Source organism: Anas acuta, chromosome 25 (assembly GCF_963932015.1).
Source record: "Anas acuta chromosome 25, bAnaAcu1.1, whole genome shotgun sequence".
In the NCBI taxonomy this organism is placed as follows: domain Eukaryota; kingdom Metazoa; phylum Chordata; class Aves; order Anseriformes; family Anatidae; genus Anas; species Anas acuta.
Window position 1 is genome coordinate 5535517 of NC_089003.1, and position 19534 is coordinate 5555050.

The 19534-nt window shown below is 41.7% G+C and overlaps 1 protein-coding gene across 2 annotated transcripts; it reads left to right on the forward strand.

The window, feature by feature from the left end:
- Positions 1–508: 508 nt before the first annotated feature.
- MEIOC (meiosis specific with coiled-coil domain) lies at positions 509–17947 on the forward strand. Of its 2 annotated transcripts, XM_068661073.1 has the most exons (8): positions 512–701; positions 2652–2777; positions 4337–4494; positions 4623–4727; positions 6169–8026; positions 9609–9743; positions 13596–13776; positions 17047–17947. In XM_068661073.1, the coding sequence occupies exons 1-8, from the start codon at positions 696–698 to the stop codon at positions 17268–17270; spliced, it is 2793 nt and encodes a 930-aa protein (XP_068517174.1). In that variant the 5' UTR covers positions 512–695; the 3' UTR covers positions 17271–17947. The 2 variants fall into 2 exon arrangements, with proteins under 2 accessions (XP_068517175.1, XP_068517174.1); XM_068661074.1 differs by lacking the exon at positions 2652–2777 and having other exon boundaries at positions 509–701.
- The last annotated feature ends 1587 nt before the right edge of the window (positions 17948–19534 follow it).

The window sequence follows — 19534 nt, forward strand, 5'->3', positions numbered from 1 at the left end:
TGGGATTGGTTTCAGGGCTTTTAGGTGTTTTGTTTTTTGTTTGTTTGTTGGTTTTGTTTTTTTTTAGGCATGGCACAGCGGGCACTGGGAGGGCTGCCCACAGACCCAGAGGGCCCCGGGAATGCCCTGCTGCCAGTGCCCGGCATAGAGCAGCCGCCGCGGGCAGCGCCTGAGGCGGGCAGCGCCTGAGGGGGGCAGCGCCTGAGGGGGGCAGCGCCTGAGGGGGGCAGCGCCTGAGGGGGGCAGCGCCTGAGGGGGGCAGCGCCTGAGGGGGGGGCAGCGCGAGCCCGCCCCAGCACCGCAGCCGCTGTCTCCGGGTGAAAAATTCCCCCGAGGGCCCTCATAGGCGGGAGGACGGAGCGAGCTGATTTCTCATTGGCTGCTCCTTGTCAGGCAGGAGCCAATCGGAACACAGCCCCGTTTCCCCGTAACTCTCGACGCCCGAACAGCCGCGTGGAGCAGCTGAGCGCTCACGCGGCGCTGGGAGGCCCGAGGCGCCAGAACGGCTCCTCATTGGCCCGCTCCCTCAGGAGCCGGCCAATCGCGTCGGGCGCGCGGGGCGGGGCCGGCGGTTGCCCCGGCGGAGGCTAACGGCCGCCTCAGGCCTCAGGCAGCCGCCATGGCGGGGCGGGGAGGGGGCGGCCGCGCCGGGGACCGGTAGCGCTGAGGGCCGGGAGGAGCCGTCCTGGGCACCCATGGAGGTGAGGCGAGCCGCAGGGCGGCCGGGAGAGCCCGAGGAGCCGGCTGCGAGGCCCGGGAGGTCGGGCCGCTGCACTTCTCCTGTCAGAACCCCAGCGGGGAAATTGGGGTGCCGGTAACGGAGCAGGGCTGGAGGAGGGCGAGGCGCTGTGCCCCGGTGGGATTCCTGTCAGCAGCCCACTTCCCTCAGCGCCCACACTGCTGGGGCTTGGCCGTGGGCACCGCCTGTGAGGGGTGCGGGCTGCCGGTACTGGCATGAGGTGCTGCAAAGCCAAGCTCCAAAGAGCCGTATAAAAATTTATTTGGGAAAAATGGTGGTGGGGATGGGGAGGTGTAACCTGTCCGTAGGAGCTCCCCATGTCCGTGTGTCCCTGTGTGCCCTTGTTCTCTGAGATCACACGCCGTGCAAGTACACAGCAAGTGCTGTGTGGCCCTCCTGGATGAGGAGATTACTGAGGAGAAAACATGGTGTAATTTGGATTAAAATGTCACATTTTTTCACATTGTTTCTTGTTTTGTGTGTTCAGCACAGTTGTCATGTCTGAAGAAACCAATGTGTTAAAATACATTGGTGTAATTGCAAAGTAAACAAGAAAAAAGCTTGCGCTAGACCGGATTTTCCTCTCATGGACCTATAGATAAAACATTTTAGAGAGGAACGCTAATTCCAAACAATTTCGGAATGTTAGCACTGTCAAACTTGTATATTTGCTGAAAGTAGAAAGTGTTACAAATGCAGGGATGAGCAATGAAGCTGGTGAAGGGACTGGAAAATGAATTGTGAGGAGCAGCTGAGGGAGCAGGGGCTGCTTGGTCTGGAGCAGGAGGCTGAGGGGAGGCCTCGTCTGTAGCTCCTGACAGGAGGTGGCAGTGAGGTGGCTGCCGGTCTCTTCTCAGGCGACAAGTGCTAGGATGTGAGGCAGCAGCCTCAAGTTGTGCCAGAGGAGGTTTAGAGTGGATGTCAGGACAAACTTCTTCACTGAAGAGGTGGTGAGGCATTGAGCAGGCTGCCCATGGAATGGTGGCATCCCTGTTCCTGGGGGTGTTTAAACCTGTCACTTAAACGTGTCTCACACGTCTCTTAAACGTGTGGATGTGGCACTTACAGACACGTTTTAGTGATGGGTCTCAGCAGGGCAGGCTGGTGGTTAGGCTTGGTGATCATGAAGGGCTTTTCTAACCTAAATGAGCCTATGATATTAGGTGCTCCAGTAATACTTTTAATAGTATGCAAATAACTTCATTTCTGAGCTAAGTTTTTTGTTTTGTTTTGTGGTTTTCTTTTTTAGCTAATCAGTTGTATTTTAACTTTAATTTTTATTGTGTACCTTAGTGTTCTGAAAAAGGGAAAAAAAGCCAAGGTTTTTGTGTTTTCATTGCCTTTTCCTGCTGGCTGCATCTTTCTGAGCACATCCAGTTTGGCAGTGGTGGGGGCGGTTCTTAGGTGGAGGTTGTTTCCCTGTGTTAGAGAATGGGGCACATTTCCCCAGTAGCTCACAGTGTGTGCATTACAGTAAAATTACAGCTCATGAAATCTGAAAATACATGTATGTGCGTGTATGTAGCACAACATATCTGATAAGAGCAGCAGTGAAAGGATCACTAAAGAGGAGAGGTGTCTCATGGTGCATAGATGGCCAAACAACCTGTCTGCTCTTGCTGTTCAGAAGCCCAGCGGAGAACACAGGTTTCCTCTTCACCTGCACCTCCTCTGTCTTTAAGCACATTGTGAATTTCTTATGGTTGTTGGATCAAACTTGGATCTAAGAGTAAATCTGAAAGTGTTGTAATGACGTTATGTAGAGCTAACTTGCTGAGGACTCAGATGAGCAGAATGCACAGGTAAGTGAAAATGCTAGAGAAGTTAAAGTTGGTATAAGATCTACAACTTTCAGGTCTATGTTTAATTATGTCCTTCTACCTCTTTGTTTTTACCCCCTTGTCTTGCATAGCCTAAAGTTGCATGCAGAGGTGGCAGTCGCTGCTGGAGTAGCACGGAAGCTGGCGGGAGGCTGACTGATGTATTCAGTAGTGTAATGACGGGCTCTGGCTCATTGTATGGTTGCTACAAATCACAGGTTCAGTTGATTATAATTTTTTTTATATCTTTGTAAGAGTTTTTGTTGTTTGTAAGCAAAACAGTCAAAAATATTTCTAATATTTTTTCTTATACTGGAGAACACCAATTACAGTGTCTGATTTGTTCACACTACGTGTCTGGTGGTGATGCCCACCAGAAATTGCAGTGACTCTTTTAGTACAGTCACAATAAAGGCTGTTCACTTGTGTATCCCATCTTTTGCTGCCTCACTTTTGTTTTCAGATTTTGCCCAGTACCATCTGCTGTGCTGGGATAGATTTTGAAAGCTTCCCTGTCATCCCCACTGCACCCAGAATTCCAAGAAAACTCCCCCTAAGAGAGATTCAAATTTGAGAATAATAGAATAACTGCAAATACCATAGGACCTTCTACCCCTTCTCTCCCTCTCAACTTTCATAGTTCATGAACTTTCCATAAACCTGCTTTGTGTATTTTGTACTTTCTCTCCCTGTTTCATCCCAAACATCACAGATATTGGGCTGACAGTACTGGAAAGAGGGAAAGGACAACAGATAAGTTCCATTTGAACATTTAATGGTTTTAGAGGCAGAGTGACAGAAGACACAGGCATTTATGTAGAAAGCTGATTAATGTGTGAGAGGTAGCATTAACCAACAAGAGAGACTGCGGAGCAAAATGTGTGGGAGGAGAAATTAGGGACTTCAGCTGCAGATGTGCTAAATTTAGCTGAATAAGTCATGGAAGAGTTAACCGCTGGCATGCTGAAACGTGGGGTGTTTAGAGCCAGCAGAGGGAAATGGGTTTAGAGTAAAGGGACATCTGAAGATAAAAAGCAGTTTTTGAAGTTGCTTGTACTGAGCTCACCTGGATTAAAAAAATTGAAAGTCACAGAAGCAAAATCGAGAGATTGTGACTGAGAGTTAAAGTCAAAAACAATATAATGTAAGGATGAAGGGAGGGGATTAGGACTTGGTTAGAGGGTGTCTAATGAAGCATTTTAAAAAAAAATTGAGAGATATTATGAAGTGTTACTCAATGTGAGAGATGAAGGGGTAGTGGAGTTGAGGAAGATAATGTTTCGACGTGTGTTTTGTTCTTCTGTTAGCATAAACATTTGTAACAAAGTGAGGAACAAATGACTATTCTAAAGAAAACTGAGGAGAAGCTTAGATCTTGAAACAGGTATTTGAGTGGCATGCCATAGAGTCCAAGCATTCACATAAACCAGCCTGTTGAGCAGGAGAATTAGTCTGGCCAGTAGGAAGCACCATGATAGTTAAGTATATTAGATTTCTTTTCATTTTGCATTTCATAGCCATAAAGTTTATGGCTGATACGGCCTGGAATTTTTACTTCTATTGTTATCTGCACTGGGCAGTAGCCAGTAGCAGAAGTTACTTTTTGACATAACACTACAACCATGTGGTTTGTTTTTCTTTCTCGTGATCTGGTTACTCCAGGGGTAAACTCATGTACAACCTGGTAGAATGATGAAATGACGATTTGATTTAATATTATAATTTATAAAAAGTGTTTCATATTGAAATTAATGCTTTTATTGTATATAAAATGCAGAATGAAGAAAATGTAGACCTACCTCAGACCTACAGTTCTTCCCTTTCAACATCAGAATACTCTGCACCTGCAGACCCTTCCCTTCTATATGCACCGTGGTCTGTATATGGAGATGACAATAAGCAGTCTGCCACTTCCCAGATTAATGTGAAGTCCAGGTAGGCAGTTTTGACAGAGATCATTTGTGTTGAATGAATAGATTTTTTTTGTTGTTTTGTGTGACTTAAATCTAATGAAATATTTAAAACAAAGTAATTATTTCAATTGATATGCAATTTGTTCTCAGAATTCAGACTGAAAGGAATGATTATGGCAGTGAAACAGATTTATATGGTCTAGTGTCTAACATCTTGGAAGAACAAGATAAATCGCAGCCATATTGTGCTGAGGGGTGAGTAGGTTGCTGTGCGAGTACTATTGTCATTCACTTTCTCTGACAAAAACTACCCTCACTGATCTGCATCTGCTTTCTATTTGTCATCTTCATGTCAGCTGCTAGCAGGCAAGTTCTCATACTCTTCACAATTTCCCCTCCTTCACCCTAATCTTCTAGTATTTTACTTGTGATATTAGCTTAGTAGCTTTTGGCTTTCTGGTATTTATGGAACTCTTTTATTAGAAGTTTTAAAATAAGTTCTTAATGAGCCTTCTAGAAATGCTGTATTAAAATAAATCTCCTTGAGCATATACCTTGGCTTAATTTTTTAGATCAAGATTGGGTTCAGGCTGTAGGTTCTTTATTAATTGATTTCAAGTCATAGAAAGAATACACAAAAATAGAAATAGTATTCTTTCACACTCTTGAATTGGCAGGAGGGAAGAGTATTTCTTTATGGATGTGCCACTTAAGGAATATTTATATATCTAAATGTCATATTGATTATGCTGATGTTCTAATGCTGGAAGAAACCGTTAGATAGTTACGATAACTTGACACAGAGCAATTCAGGTCCCATTTTTTTCTGAATCTGAGCTTTCTAGATCTAAGAGATAAGAAAGCAAACCCGGTTCCCAAGGCAGGCACCATTCTTCCTTCCTGTCTTCCCCAAACTGCTCTACTGGTTTCTCTATGTTTGCTGAGTTATGTTGCTGAAGTGAAGGAAAACTTTAGAGAGAGTCATTCTTGATCAAAGTATGTACCTGGTAATTCCTTTGCTTCAGCCAGTTTTGACTGGATTTCTGTTCTCAGTACTGCCAAATTCAGCTGGAACCAGCTACTGTTCCATTTTTCACTTAGCCTGTTTACAGCTTTCCTTGACACATTGTGTTTGTTCCTGTGTTAATCCATGGTAATTAGTGGAAGGAAAGGAAATTTGCTGAGAAACCTATTTTTAGTGAGTTCATTTACCTGTAAGAAGCAGCATAAGCCAGTGTGAAACACAAGCGATTCTGAAGCAATAAGCAAGATGATACACAGAAGCATTTTGTCTGGAGAACTCAGTCGTGGCTTTGAAGGCTTGTGGGTATTTTGAGCAGTATGATAATCTTAACCTGTTTATCCACCAGGAATATGTTGGAGATGATGCATAGTAAATACTTGGAAAGAATTGGTTGGACATATTTGGTATGTATGCATCACTTGAGGCTTGAAGGCATTGTACATAGCTCCCAAGGTCTATGGGTTGGTTTAGGCAAGCCAGAATTAGCTGTCTAGTCCAGGTACAGGAAGCCGAGCAGTTTACAGGAGTAGATAGAAGTTGGAGAAAGAGATCCTTTAATCAATTAAGAGAAATGGTTGGGGGAGAATTGGAGGCTTAAACCTTTTCCTGCATTTGAGAATGGAAGAGGAGCACTACGGACAGAATCTAACCGTGTATTTCTTGTTTTTCAAGGAGTTGCTCTTCCAGCTTAAAGTCAGTATGGCCCATGAATGCAACCAGAATTGCAGACCACCATGACTTGTCAGAAACTAAAAGACCAGTTGGTGCAGCTGTTTCGCAACAGGGTTTTTATGGTAGTGAATCCACATCTGCTGCTGAAAAACAGTACTTGCAAAGTGGCAATCTTGCATCACAACAAAAAGTAGATGAATGTTATCACGGGTTTACTGGTATAGACCTTGAAGAGCAATGGTTATACTCTCCTAAAAATGAGCATGTCAACTGTTGCAATATGCAGACTAGTGAGAATATTAAGACAACACCTATATATCAGAACTATCCATATATAAAGAACACCTTTACACCTCAAGTGGGGTATTTAGAAGTAGTTAAAGACTCAGGAGCTGATGCTTACTCCTACGGAAGAGAGAAGGTCTGTCCCAAAGGAGCAGATGTGCAGTTGCACCAAAAGCGGGCAGAAACACTTGTTCCACAGTTTCACAGATACAACGAAAGTATGGATTATAGTAGATACACTGAGTATTCTCATTCTAGTAAAGCAAAGCCTAACAAGAGCACCAATTGTAGCCTCCAAGAAAACAAGAAGTTAGTAAATGGAACAACTGAGGCATCATCTCTGGACACAGAACCCTATACTAAATTATTTCAAGTTAAATCGGGTACTCAGAAAAAAATAGAAGATACAATTGCAGATCAGCAAAACTTTACATTTCCCAAGGCTGCAGGACTTCTATCAGAAAAACAGTTTTCTAATGAGCCTTCATTCTGCACTGATCTGGGACAAAAATTTGACTATGGACTAAAATCTCTTACAGCTTGTCCAGGAAATGGCGACTGTGCAAATGGTGTAGATAAGCAGCAGTTTTCCAAGTCTGATCTTCAGAATTCTGAATACTGTAAATCAATTCCTTTACTACCAAACTCAGTAAACACTACAGCAGGTACTAATATAAGGCCAACTTGGATGAACATTCAAAGTAAAAGCACTGCTTCTGTCGCACTTCAGAGCCCAAGTCCTTTGGTGAAACTGAATAATCATTTATCTGCTTTTCCAAAGCATTTCAGTCACCCTAATGATTCTTTTCCGTTATCATCTTCAAACTTCCCTTTAAATAGTAATTTATTTCATAAGTACTGTCAAGACAATCCTTCGTTTTTTTCAAGTCTTGATTTTCGTTATAACCCTTCAGAACGAGCTCAGTCTGCTTCTTATATGGAGGCACTGGTTAAGTCTGGAGAAGAGAATCTCATTGACTATCTGAGTGACAAGAGATTAAAGCAGCCAAATGGATTCTGTGAAAATTACTCAGCTCAGCAGTTTGGGATCATTGAAAATCTGAACAAACACTGTTTTCAGTTGAAGCCACAGAGCGGACATTACGATCTGGAAGGACAAAAACATGCAGACTGTTTGTTGCAGAACATGTACCAAGATCCAGTGGAGTCTCAGGGACAGTTTAGTCTCAGGCAGGGAAGCGGAGACAGTAATGCCATCAACCATGTGACTCGCCTCCAGGCCTCCAGCTTTCCCAACAATTGCATGATGGGTGACTTGAGACGTAATCTGCAGCTTGGTTCAAGCACATTCCCCTTGAGATCAGCTCGTCCATTTGGCCATTCAGTTGTCCCTCTGATGGAGTCTTACGACTTGTTCTCCTGTGATGATTTAAATCGCTTCTATCCTTACTTTAATGATATGATGTATGGTGATGGCTCTTTTTCTAGTTTTGTACCAGCATTTGGATTTCAAAGGCAAGTTAAAACCCGTAGTGGACCTGCCAGCGAGCTCCATCTTAGACTAGAAGAGTGTTATGAACAGTGGAGAGCTTTGGAAAAAGAAAGAAAGAAGGTAAAAGTATACTAATAATGCCATAGCACAGATTTAATTAAGATCTTATCACACTCAAAGGTCAGACCCGTTAGAGAACATGGGTAGTTCTCACTGTTATGAGTTGAAACACTTAAAGATTTTGCTTCCATATATATCAGAGAGTGAATACAGAAGTTTCGAAGGTTTATAGCCTGCTTTGGAGCATACCCAATGTTGTACTGCATGTTACACTTAGAGCAGGAATTTGGTGGCATTTTCAGTTTCTGTTTGGGGTTCAGGGAAAGGTTTGTTGTATGACGGAAAAAAATACACTCTAGCACAAGAAACAATGCATCTGGAAACTTGCAAGGCAAATACATCAATTATATTTTGAATATTTTGAATTAGGACTAAACATCAATCCTTTCAAGAATCACAGCTCTTTCAAGGGGTTCTTCTCACTTTCCTGTTTCCCTGATGTTTAAAACCTAACATATTGTGAGAAGTGTCGTGATATTTTTTTCCCAGAAACTGAAGAAACAGTAACATTAAAACACTTAAACTAAAAAGCTTCAGACAATTCTGTAGGAAGCAGTTTCCCTATGTAAAGCAGTTGCCCTTTTTGGTAATCAGCCTAAGTGCCTCGGGCTCCCATTGTTAAATGTATAAGCTATCTTAATTTCTCCAGCTTCGGTGGTACGGAAATTCAGAATCAAGCTGGAACCATCATGTTCTCTGAGGAAATTGTGACCAAATGTAACCAGGGAGTATTGTGGGCTGGTCATTTGGTTGTTAGCTTCTCTATGGAACTACTGGGACTGTTTTCCCAGTCCAAAAAAATAAATTTAATGGGGATGTAATGTAGATTTTTGCCAAGCAGTTTGTAACAAAAGCCAGTTGTTGCTTCGAATAGAGTGGTTAGAGGGAAATAGGGTTGATGTTTGAGAAAATGAAGCTGCAGCCTTGCCTGGACCACAACCAAGCTATCTAAGAAAGGCAACTTTAAAACAGATTTAGTTAGGTCTCTGTTGTTACACGTGTCTGAGAGTAACATAGTACTGGACTGAATGAGATTGAAATTTGAGATTTTACGGTCAGTTTTTAAAGTAATTTTCTAACAGGTAAGTAATATTTGATTTGACATAAAGCAGCAACAACAACAAAAAAGCCTACATTTTGTGCAGTTTGATGAAACTACAAAATCTAGGTTAATTGCTGACTTAGGCAATTATTATTTTTTTTGGATGAGGTCTATACCCGTTTGCCCATTTTTTCTGCCTTGTATTTTTTGCTTGCTTCCATACTATCTACAGGAAAAAAAAAAGGATGCAGGCTGTAATTGGAGTGAGAAGATGTGGCACTTCTGCATGCCACATATACACCACTCTTTATCTTTCCATAATTACTCTATTTAAACTGCTTTGAGTAAACTGGTTGTTCGTTTAATGCAGGTGATTGTCATACAAAATGGTTAAATCCCAGGTGTCTGAATCTACATAATCTACTTCAGAAAATCCAAAACCCCAGGGAAAAAATATTGTGCATCTTACACTTCTTGCTTCTATAATAAAGCACACCTCACAACTTACATTCTTAGGGAGTTTCTTTTGTTTTCCTGCAGACTGAATCAGCTCTTGCTAAGAATTACCCAGGGAAAAAAGTTTCCAGTACTAACAACACCCCAATTCCAAGGCTGACATCAAACCCATCAAGAGTTGATCGCTTAATTGTGGATCAGCTACGTGAACAAGCCAGAGTGAGTTGTAGAAAGATTATAAAAAAACTGTACTTATCACATGGATCTTAGAGTACAGCATAAGATATGTAAATTTATCAGAGCAGCTTTTCTCCAAATAGCTTTGTTCTTAAAGGCTGTGCAGGGAATAATACTTCAGCAGGCACAGCTAGAATTTTTACAGCTCCAGGTTCAATGCTCTGTTAGCAGAGAACCCACTGAGTAGCTGAGGCGCACATTTACCTATGTACATGCCAGGTGTGTTTTCTATTTCAAAAGCGTGCATGCCATGCCAGTAATCAGTCTAATCTAGCCAAGCTGCTTGCACAGCTCTGAGATGTGCCTGCATTTGAGCTCTTCTGTTTTGAACACCTCTTTTGCCCCTGCTCAGCAGAGAAATGTTCTTTGTGGATTTGTGCACACTAAAAAGCAGGTGTTTATTAACATTTATAAGACATTACGACATACTTGCTTAAGAGTCTTGTGTATTTGTTACTGCAGAGTGTTAATTTGATGCAACTTTAGACTGAATTTCTACGTCATTAATTTGCTTCTTAAGCAAAACAGCCACAACCTGTAAACGAGACTGGTGTTTGGGCTGCGTGTGGCTCTGTGGCCAAACGATGGTGCCAGTGTGCAGCGTCGTGCTGCTTTCTGAGGCAGTAGCCTGTGCAGAACTCTGCGAGGGAGACCAGAGGGAGGAGACAAACACGCAGCGCCAATCTGTGCTGCCAACAGAACAGAGATGGCCTGATCCAGCTGTTCTGAGGCAGAGAGGCCAGAGCCAGGCTGCCCATGCTGCAGGAGGAAGAGAAGTGTGTGCCGAAAGCAGAGACACTGCAGCTTGTCCTTGCTAAGGGACATGAGATTAAAGGTGGTGGCTGCTCTGAAAAATGCTGGTTTTTAGAGGAACCAGTGCGACTGAGCTCAGCTGCTGCCGAGGCAGTGGTGCTAAGGTGCAGTCTCACCAGTCTTGCACAGGTAAAAATAAGCCACGGAACTGTGTTTGCTCACAGCCTGCTGAAATCAGTCTTCTGCAACCACCTGGTTTTGTTCATATGTCTGAGTAGCGAGAATAGTACAAGATGTGTTGATAGGCTGAAGTCTTAGTGGACACGTATTAAACTATTGTTTTGTGAACCCCAAAAGAGCAGTGTTTGGAAGTTACCTCCTGAATTTGAGAAGGCTTGCCTGTCCCTGTCCTACTATTGTAAAACTTTGTCTAAAATAGGACTTAATCTTGTCCAGCTATTTGAGGAACCAAACTTCATGGTGAAGAGCCACAAATGCTTGGTAGATGGCAGCTGAAAAGTAGTTTCAAGGATGCTTGAAAGCACAGTAGGGCTGTTTAACCTGGTTTCTAACATCAAAAAAGCTGAGTGACAGCCAAATAGAAACATTGGCACAAAGGTTCAAGTTGGCTGGATCTGGGATTAGCTCTTCAGAGTGTGGAGCATCCAGTTAAATCCTCTTGGTGGTCACAGACTTTGCATTTCTCATTTGAGATTTCCACTTACAGTTGCTCTCAGTTCCAGAACAATAGCTGTAGGAGAAGTGACAATAGCTTTCTTCACTGTGCCATCAGTAGCTATTAAAAACACTTTAAACCAGAATCAACTCTCTACAGACTCTCATCTCCTTTGTGCCTGGGGAAATGTAAATCTACAGCTCTTTTGTAACTGGAGAATGCCATGCTGCTAGGGGATACTTGGAGCCTGGACCTTCAGTCTGTCCTGGTGAAGCCTCTCTGGTCTGGGCTAACAATTATTTTTACCAGAGAGAGTAAATATGAAGTTGTTTCTAGTCGTGAGGTTGTCTGTATGGGCTTGGTAAAGCATCATAGTCCCTGATGCACAGATGTTGTTTTGTGACGAACAGGCATCGAAGCTGGGCCTCAAACTTCAGTCCTTACTCCATGGTGTGTTCTCACCTCTGAGCTGTAGGGTCAGTGCGGTGCTGGCTGTTTCCCTGCGAGCATGCCACTCCAGTGGTCAGCCTCAACATTGCTGCTGGCTTTCTGCTGTTCCCACATGAGGATTTGAATTATTCAGCAAGCCCTGTGACAGTCAAAGGGTATTGGTTGTGCTTTACAAGGGAGGGCAGGCTTAAGAAATGCCTCTGAGGCGAAAGTGGGAGCAAATTTCTCTTTGGAGTTCAGAAGGAACTTCTGAAAGACGTGAGGGGGTGGGAATTGGACCATTTGAGCCCTCAGTGGTTCCCCTTGGGTTGCTGGGGCAGCCCAGTTTTGATGATTTTGTGGACTTTGATTTTAGACACGTGGTGTGCAGGCATAGTGTAAAGAATGGAGACATTTAACTCGCCACTGTGATCCTGTTAGAAAAGATTGTGGTACCTGAAAAATGAGTCTTGCAGAACCTAACTCCTCCTGTGGATCTGGACTTAAAAGTAGCACATGGAATCATTTAGCCTGGAAGACCTTCAAGATCATCAAATCCAACCATCAGCTACTCTAAGCAAGACTGGGAAATGACTGTCAGCGTCATCTTATGTCATTTCACTTGCTTATATAATCCTGCTATTCCACTCCTTAAGATTTGTCTTTTTCTTCAGAAACAATTCTAGTGATTTTCAAACAGTCTTAACAACTGTTTCCTTTCCTAGTCACCAATTCCTCAGCTGTTTATGTGAAGTTCTCCTTGCTTCCTTTGCACGTTTTTTTTTTTTTTAACGTAGATCATCACTTTTTGAGTTTACTGGTTGCTGCTGCTGCTGTCACAGTAACTCACAAAAATTATTCCTGCCTACATTTTTTCAAGGTTTTCACATGACCTAAGGGAGAGCAGGACTGTTGTGGCAGTGGGACCTTGCTTCTTACCAAATGCTCACTCCTGAGCCTGGTGGCAAGGAGGAGGCTGCCCTAGCTGCTATTGTGGATGCTGTTGTCAAAATAATTGTCTTGCCAACAGTCGGTTCTGAGGGTACTTGGGGCAGGTTGGACAAATTGTCCTGGTTCAAATGCTTTCGTTTCCCACTGTTGCATCTTACAAACTCAGGGCTTGTCCTTTTCTTAGAAAAGCCTACAGTCTTGTTGCGAGGAAACATCAAGAACTTGGCTTTGCACTGTGCACCCAGCCCCTGGTAATTTTTTAACCTGTAGATGACCATTAATCATCAGATTTCTTTATAGATCATCAAGTGTAGCCATTGTCCTGTAAGCATTACAGTTTTGGAATTCTGTGTTCGTTTCTGCAAACCAGGTTCTGCAGAGGTCTGTGAACCACTCACCCAGGGAAAATTCATACTAATGTGACTGTTGTAAGGTAAACACGACAGCAGAGATGCAGGTTTTCAACTGACTGAAAAAACAATGATTTTTGGATGCTTTTGCTTGGTATTCTCTGAGAGAACTCCTTTAGCCAGTCGGAATTGGGACTGCTGCTCTCCCGTGTTGCCGTTGGGTTTACACTGCCGCAAGGGCAAGGAGATCATCTGAGTGAAAACTGGCCAGTCTTGGTGGGACTGGTGTTCACCCAGGTCGCTGCAGCATTGCTGACAGAAAGGAGGGCCATGGTGATCTTGTTTTAGAAGAGGGCATGTTTCATGGAACTACCTCCCATTGCAAAGTTGTCTCAAAGTTGGATATATCCATTATTAACGAGTAAGCAGGTGTCCTAATACTTGGTTATTGTAGGTTTTGCTGTTATCATGTGCACACCCATGTATTTTACAGCTTTGTTTTTGGAGAAGAAAAAATCCCAGGTAAGAGTTTAACTACTTCAATTATAACTTTATGAACTGTTCTCAAAGGAAAATAATGGTTATTGTTAACCTTTTCTTCCTACTCTGGTTAATTTTCATGTAAGTCTTGGTGAGTACAGCATGAACTCTTGTAACGTGTGAAATGTTCATTAGGTTGTGACTTTGCTGGGAAAAATGGAGCGCCTTCGCAGTTCTCCTCTTCATGCTAACATTTCTACTGCTCTTGATAAACACCTGGAGGTAATTCATGTAGTGCAGTCACGTAGAAAAGATGAAATTGTAAATGCTTCAAATCGACAGAGGCAAGGAGCTCCCAGATGCCAAGATGACAGAGGTATAACTATGCTTACATAGATAAGGCAACTGAAAAATTCCACAAGTGTTGCAAGTCTGTATTAAAATTTGTAAAGGTTTTTATCTTACAGTTTTATTTCATTTTAAAATAAATTACAATCTTAAATTATTTTTCAGCTTTGAGAGAGGCAGACTATGCTTTCTAAATGATGGTTTTGAGAGGACACGGTAAAACATTGGGTTTTAGAGGCAAATGGTTTAAATAAGTTTTGATTGCATTTATTTGACTAATAAACTAGCAACTAATAAAAGACAGTGGGTTTTTTTATGTAATGCAGCTTGGCATTGGAGATGATACTAAGCTATTGCCTCTTTCTTCTTCCAATCCCTCATAGTCCTGTTACCATCACCCTTCTAGTCCTGTTTGTGTTTCTGCATACAACTTGGTATCTGAATGTTGAATCTGTGAAGAGACCGAGATGACCTTGAGTTATGAATGGATTCCCTCTTTAAGTATTTCTGTCATAGATTGACATAAAATGCAAATAATATTTTTGATGAATATACAATGACACATTGGTCAGAACGTTTTTATTCTTAATGGCATCCAAAATACACAGAATATTCAGCTTAATCTTCTGCTAGTACACAGGCAGAATGGCAGCTTCTCTTCTGTCATTGTTCCCAAGGTGTGTCAGGTTAAAGTCCTGCCACCTGTAATACTCTGCTTTGTATTGGAACTTTGCTACATTTCTGTGACTGCACCGTTCATTTCCTGCCTCGCTTTCCAAACTGAATTATCTGGATTACTTTATGCCTTTTGTGTGTCCCATCATGCAGTTCTGCAATTCTCAGGATTACACTGCAGCAGTTTCCCTTTCCACCTCTTCACAATCGTTCTCATCTCTCTTTACCTTGAAGGTCATGTCACTTTTTTTGTTAAGCCCATTCAGGTGGTTGTTGTAGACTGGCAAAGACAAGATGTCCTCAAGATCAGTTTCCCAGTAGAAGAAGAAGTGGGGTTTGCACAATGGGACCTGACGACTGAACTAGATGGGTCGCAATTTCCGTGCCTACCTCTCCTCCCTGCTGGCTGTCTCTAACATGTGAGCTTGTTATGGCAACTGGGGAGACTTTCAGACGGTAGAATATTCAATCTAGTAACTGCATTTGTTGCATGTCTGGGAAAGCCTTGAGGAAAACACTTGAAGCTGTGCATCTCCTCTCTTTGGCAGAACTTTCTTGCTATGTGAGGTTTGTTTTGCTTGAGAAAAGGTGTCCTCCAGCTCAACCCTGTTTCCACTGCACCTTTCTATTCCATCTGATAGGATATGAAGTATCTTACAAGGCAGAACCTGCCTATTGTGTCCAGTATTCTAGAACAAACAATAATATTTTCTTCTCCCAGCTACTTCACTTTTGTTGCAACACATATTTACTTCAGTGGGAAGCAGGTGGAGCTGAGCTGCCTCTTATCTGCCCCTTCATGCACAACATGAGTCTGAAAAATTCTGCTTTTACACACTAGAGTTGCAGAACTGTACAAGGTATCTGGCAGTTGTTTGTAAATGTTCATGGCCACTTAACAAATGAAGTTCTGGAAGAAGTGGTGATGAGAAAAGGGTTTATACGGAGTGCCATCTGTCACCCAGAACACCCATCAAACCTTTCAGTGCAGCATCCAGAGCCATCTGTGACCATACCTCTGTTTTGAGATTGCCCTAGATGCAATGTTCAAGATCTCTCAGAAGAATCTAGATGTTACAGGTTGTTTTTTTGTTCTTGTTGTTGTTTGTTTTGTTTGTTTGTTTTTTAAGGGGGGGAAAGACCCTTTAATGTCTGTAACTCCGACACTGCATTCAGCCAAAGACTTTAAAACAACTCTTCCTTATTCCTCTGGGATTTTCCCTTCTTACCTGGTAGTGACCAAATACCAACCCTATCTTACTGCTTTGAGATACACGTTTATCTGAGTGTCACTTATTTCTTAGCTTCTTCTAGGCAGTCCAGATGATACCATTCCTGTGGTCTGTTCTTGATTTTACGAAGTTTGGTGTGAAAAGTTGGAATTCTGAAAATTCAAGAGTCAATCATAAAATCCTCCCACTCTGTATTCTGTCCTTAATTTCTCCAGAGCTATCTTTTCAGAGTTCTTTGGGTGAGTGACATTTGTGTTGGACAAATGTATTTCATCTGTGATTCTTCATAGTTACCTACATCAATTTTCTTGTATCACTCCTTCCAGCTACTTCCAGTGTTAACTATATAGGAATCAGTGGTCACAGTGCAGAAGATATCTCAGAATGGGTTTCACAGAAATCAGCCCATCGAGCAAGAGCCAGATGAGCTGGTGAGGGGGTGAAGTTAGGCCTTTATTTTCTGTCCTTTTCTGAGGTACTCCTCATATTTCCAGGAGAAAGATACTTTCACCTAGAACAGTGCACCCAAGAATATCAGTTGAAGGTATTTGCTAGCTTTTTGCAGTAGAATGAAACTGCAGTCATGCTTACTGAGCATCAGTGCTTGGAGGAGCAGATCTTAAATCTTCGTCTTCCACTTCTTCCAAGCCCCCATGGAAGTGTTCTACAAGAGAGGGCAAGTACTCACGTGCTTTCTGTGCAGTCCAATATGCAACGGGGTGTTAACCAGCTCTAACTGGAGTGTGCCCCTATCTCAAAATAACATGCAAGTTCTGACTGAAAATTACAGTGCCTAGAAGAGGGGATTAAATTTGTTTCCTCACAGAGGCTGGAATTGAAATCAAAGAATTATCTACGCATTAAATGATTGTTGTAAGTGATGAGCTGTTATATAGGTGGACCACTGCATCACCTCTGCTTCGTTTTATCTTAAAGTGGTGGGTTTTGTCACTTTTTTGTCGAACATAATCTGTATGCTCTAATAAAATGCTGTAAATGAGCTATCCCTTCAGTTGTCTTGCCTGATTTATTAGGCAAGATGGGCAAAGGATCCAGTGTGTTCATCTGAAGAGGTCACTGTGAGTAATCAGCAATGAGCTTGGGGAGGAAGCCTTCAGTGTGTGTGTACATGGAATACTTCCAAACACTGAGGTGATTGCAAGGCTTTAGGTGCTCTTAGTAACAGATGAGAGCTAAGTAGGAATTTCGACAAAATAAGTACCTAAATTCCATATACTTTTTATTGGGGCCTAAAGGAAAAGACACAAAATGAGACTAAAAAAAGGGCCTAAAAGGTATTGCTCTTTTTATCAGCACCAGGGTGAATTAATTCCAGTAATGCTTGCTGATTAACTCTGTAATAAAGATTAAAATACCTTTCACCCTCACAGATGTTTTTGCTCTTGCTCTGGCAATTAAAGAGATGAGTGTAGCAACACGGAAAGCACGTACAACTCTCTGGTGCGCGCTCCAGATGACCCTACCTAAACCTTCAGCTGGACAACTAGTTACGGAGAAAGCTCTGCAGGAGATAGTACAACCTGAAGAAAAAGTGTGCGAAAATCTGAATGGCTGTGGCATCCTAAATCAGAGGGCTGAAATAAGCAAGCACTAATGAAGTATCAGTTGCATACAGAAGTAAACTTTGCAGTGTGTATGTGTGAAGAGATGATACGTTAAATCTTCCTAATTATTTCTGAAGTTCAAACAACTAATATTCATATTTAAATCTCTACCTTGATGAGAAGTTGAATTTTCTTAAGGGCTCTCAAGTTCTGCTTAAACTGTCAACATTACAGGCAGCATCAGGATGTTGTAAAGCCTGATGAATGTAAAAACTGATGCGTTAATTTAAAATAATCAGACTCGCTGAACAACTAACAGCTAAGATATTATTTAACTTTTACAGGTGAGCCCTGGTATAAAATTCTTCCGTTAAGTTCATTTAGTTTTGCTTTAGTAAGTAGGTTTTAAAATAATGAGTCTTAAAGACTGTAGTCTGCTGTGGTGTCCAGCCAGTATCAGACAAGATTGTGATGTCAAAATGTTTTCCTTATCAAACTAATACCTGGAAACAGGAGGAAAATGCTAAAAGTACCCAATATTCATGTAAAATTAAATATTTAAAATATTAATATTTATGAATTTGAGATTTTAGAATCTAAGTTTGTGAAAGGAAATGCACCAGGTTCTACTAAATTAATGATGATAAAATTGCTGTTGTGAAACCATGCAATTTAGTGAATGTGTTCAAATCATTTGGGCATGCTCTTGGGGAAAAAAAAAAAAGAACCTCTTTTAAAGTATTTAAACATAATCAAAATATGACATGCACACAGTATTAACCTCTAGAAAGCTGTACAACAGCTGAAAGAATGAGTGTTGTTTTTAATACCTTCGCTTTAAACTTTGAAAAGAGGGTATCACAATGTTCTGAAATCTTTTTTTTGAAGTTAGTCTTTCGATAGTTTGGTTTGTGATTTGATTGTCATATTTTAGATATCTTAGTTTACATCTGTATTTTTGACAGCTATTAATACTTGGTGTTTATCTACGTATCTTATCTCAATCTCTTTGTATGGAATATAAATAACTTATTCATTGATACAAAGTGTTGTTATTATGTGGCTCAGGAGATAAGGAGTTTTAACACTTCAAGCATCGCGTTTATAATGTCTGGATTAAATTTATTCAGCTATGCTTGCCTAGATACCCAGATATTTGAAATATCTGTGTTCTTCCTACTTCTAGAAATCCTGATACGTAAAAGGTGTAATGACACCACATAAATTGTCATTAGATGATGTGAGAAAGAAACTGAATGAGAATGCAGGAGAAAGTAGAGTAACCGTTTTGATCACTGATATGACTAAAAGTACTGCCAGAGTGATTTTATTGGGGCAGGAGGACAAAGTACATCTTGATACCACAAGTCACTGCATTAAGATTTGTTAAGTTTAATCTAGAACATGTTAATGTTAAAAACAGTACTGTACTGAATGTAGTCTGTCTGGTAAGAAATAAATTAGCTTTTGTTGAAGAGCATTTGTTCTGTGTTTTTCTTCATAGTGTCAGTTCCTAAAACATTCTCCATTAATGGCGATTGTAATTTTCAGTTAGTTATTGAAATAAGAGTTACCAAGCAGTGGTAATACTGAAATTACTCTCCTGATGCTAGTAGAGGAAATGACTGATGCTAGTAGAGGAAATGACTGCGACTTCAGACAAACTAAGGCAAAATTAGTGCAGTGAATCCAAAGTGGTGTGTGTATACATGTGTGTGTGTATATATATATATATATAAATTTTTTTCCTCTATTTTTTTGGTTGCAAGCTCTGTACTGTCAGACAAAGCGTGTGCAATAATTTCAGTATCTGCAATAGAAATCTCAGGAGTGTGTCTGGAGTTCTCCTGTTCTAAATTTCTTGGTCTTGATGCCAGGACAAGGAAAGTAAAATAACAATTTTTTAGATTAGGAACTTCCTAAGCAGGGACCCATGGGTCTGCAGTAACACACTCCTGAATATTAGCCTAACATCAGCGATCAGCGCTCTGAATCAACACCAAAATTTATTGACATTTGGTAATAGCTTTGTGGCTTAAAGGATGACCTGTAACATCACAAGCTGGGAAGCATTAACGGCTGAAATGGGCTAATGGCCAAAGCAGAACTTGTTCCTCAGGTCCTGTTGATTGACACATCTGTGTGCACACACAACACTTCACCATGCTCTTGGTCTTCCAGCTCCAAACGCTGGTCAGCTGCTGTGGGGAAGTGCTGCAGGCTAACAGGGGGCCTCTGCCACCGTGGCCCTGGAGTTCTGCTGGGTGTGTGAGGCTGGGTGCCTCCCTTGCTGCTGCTTCCCTGACGGCAAAAG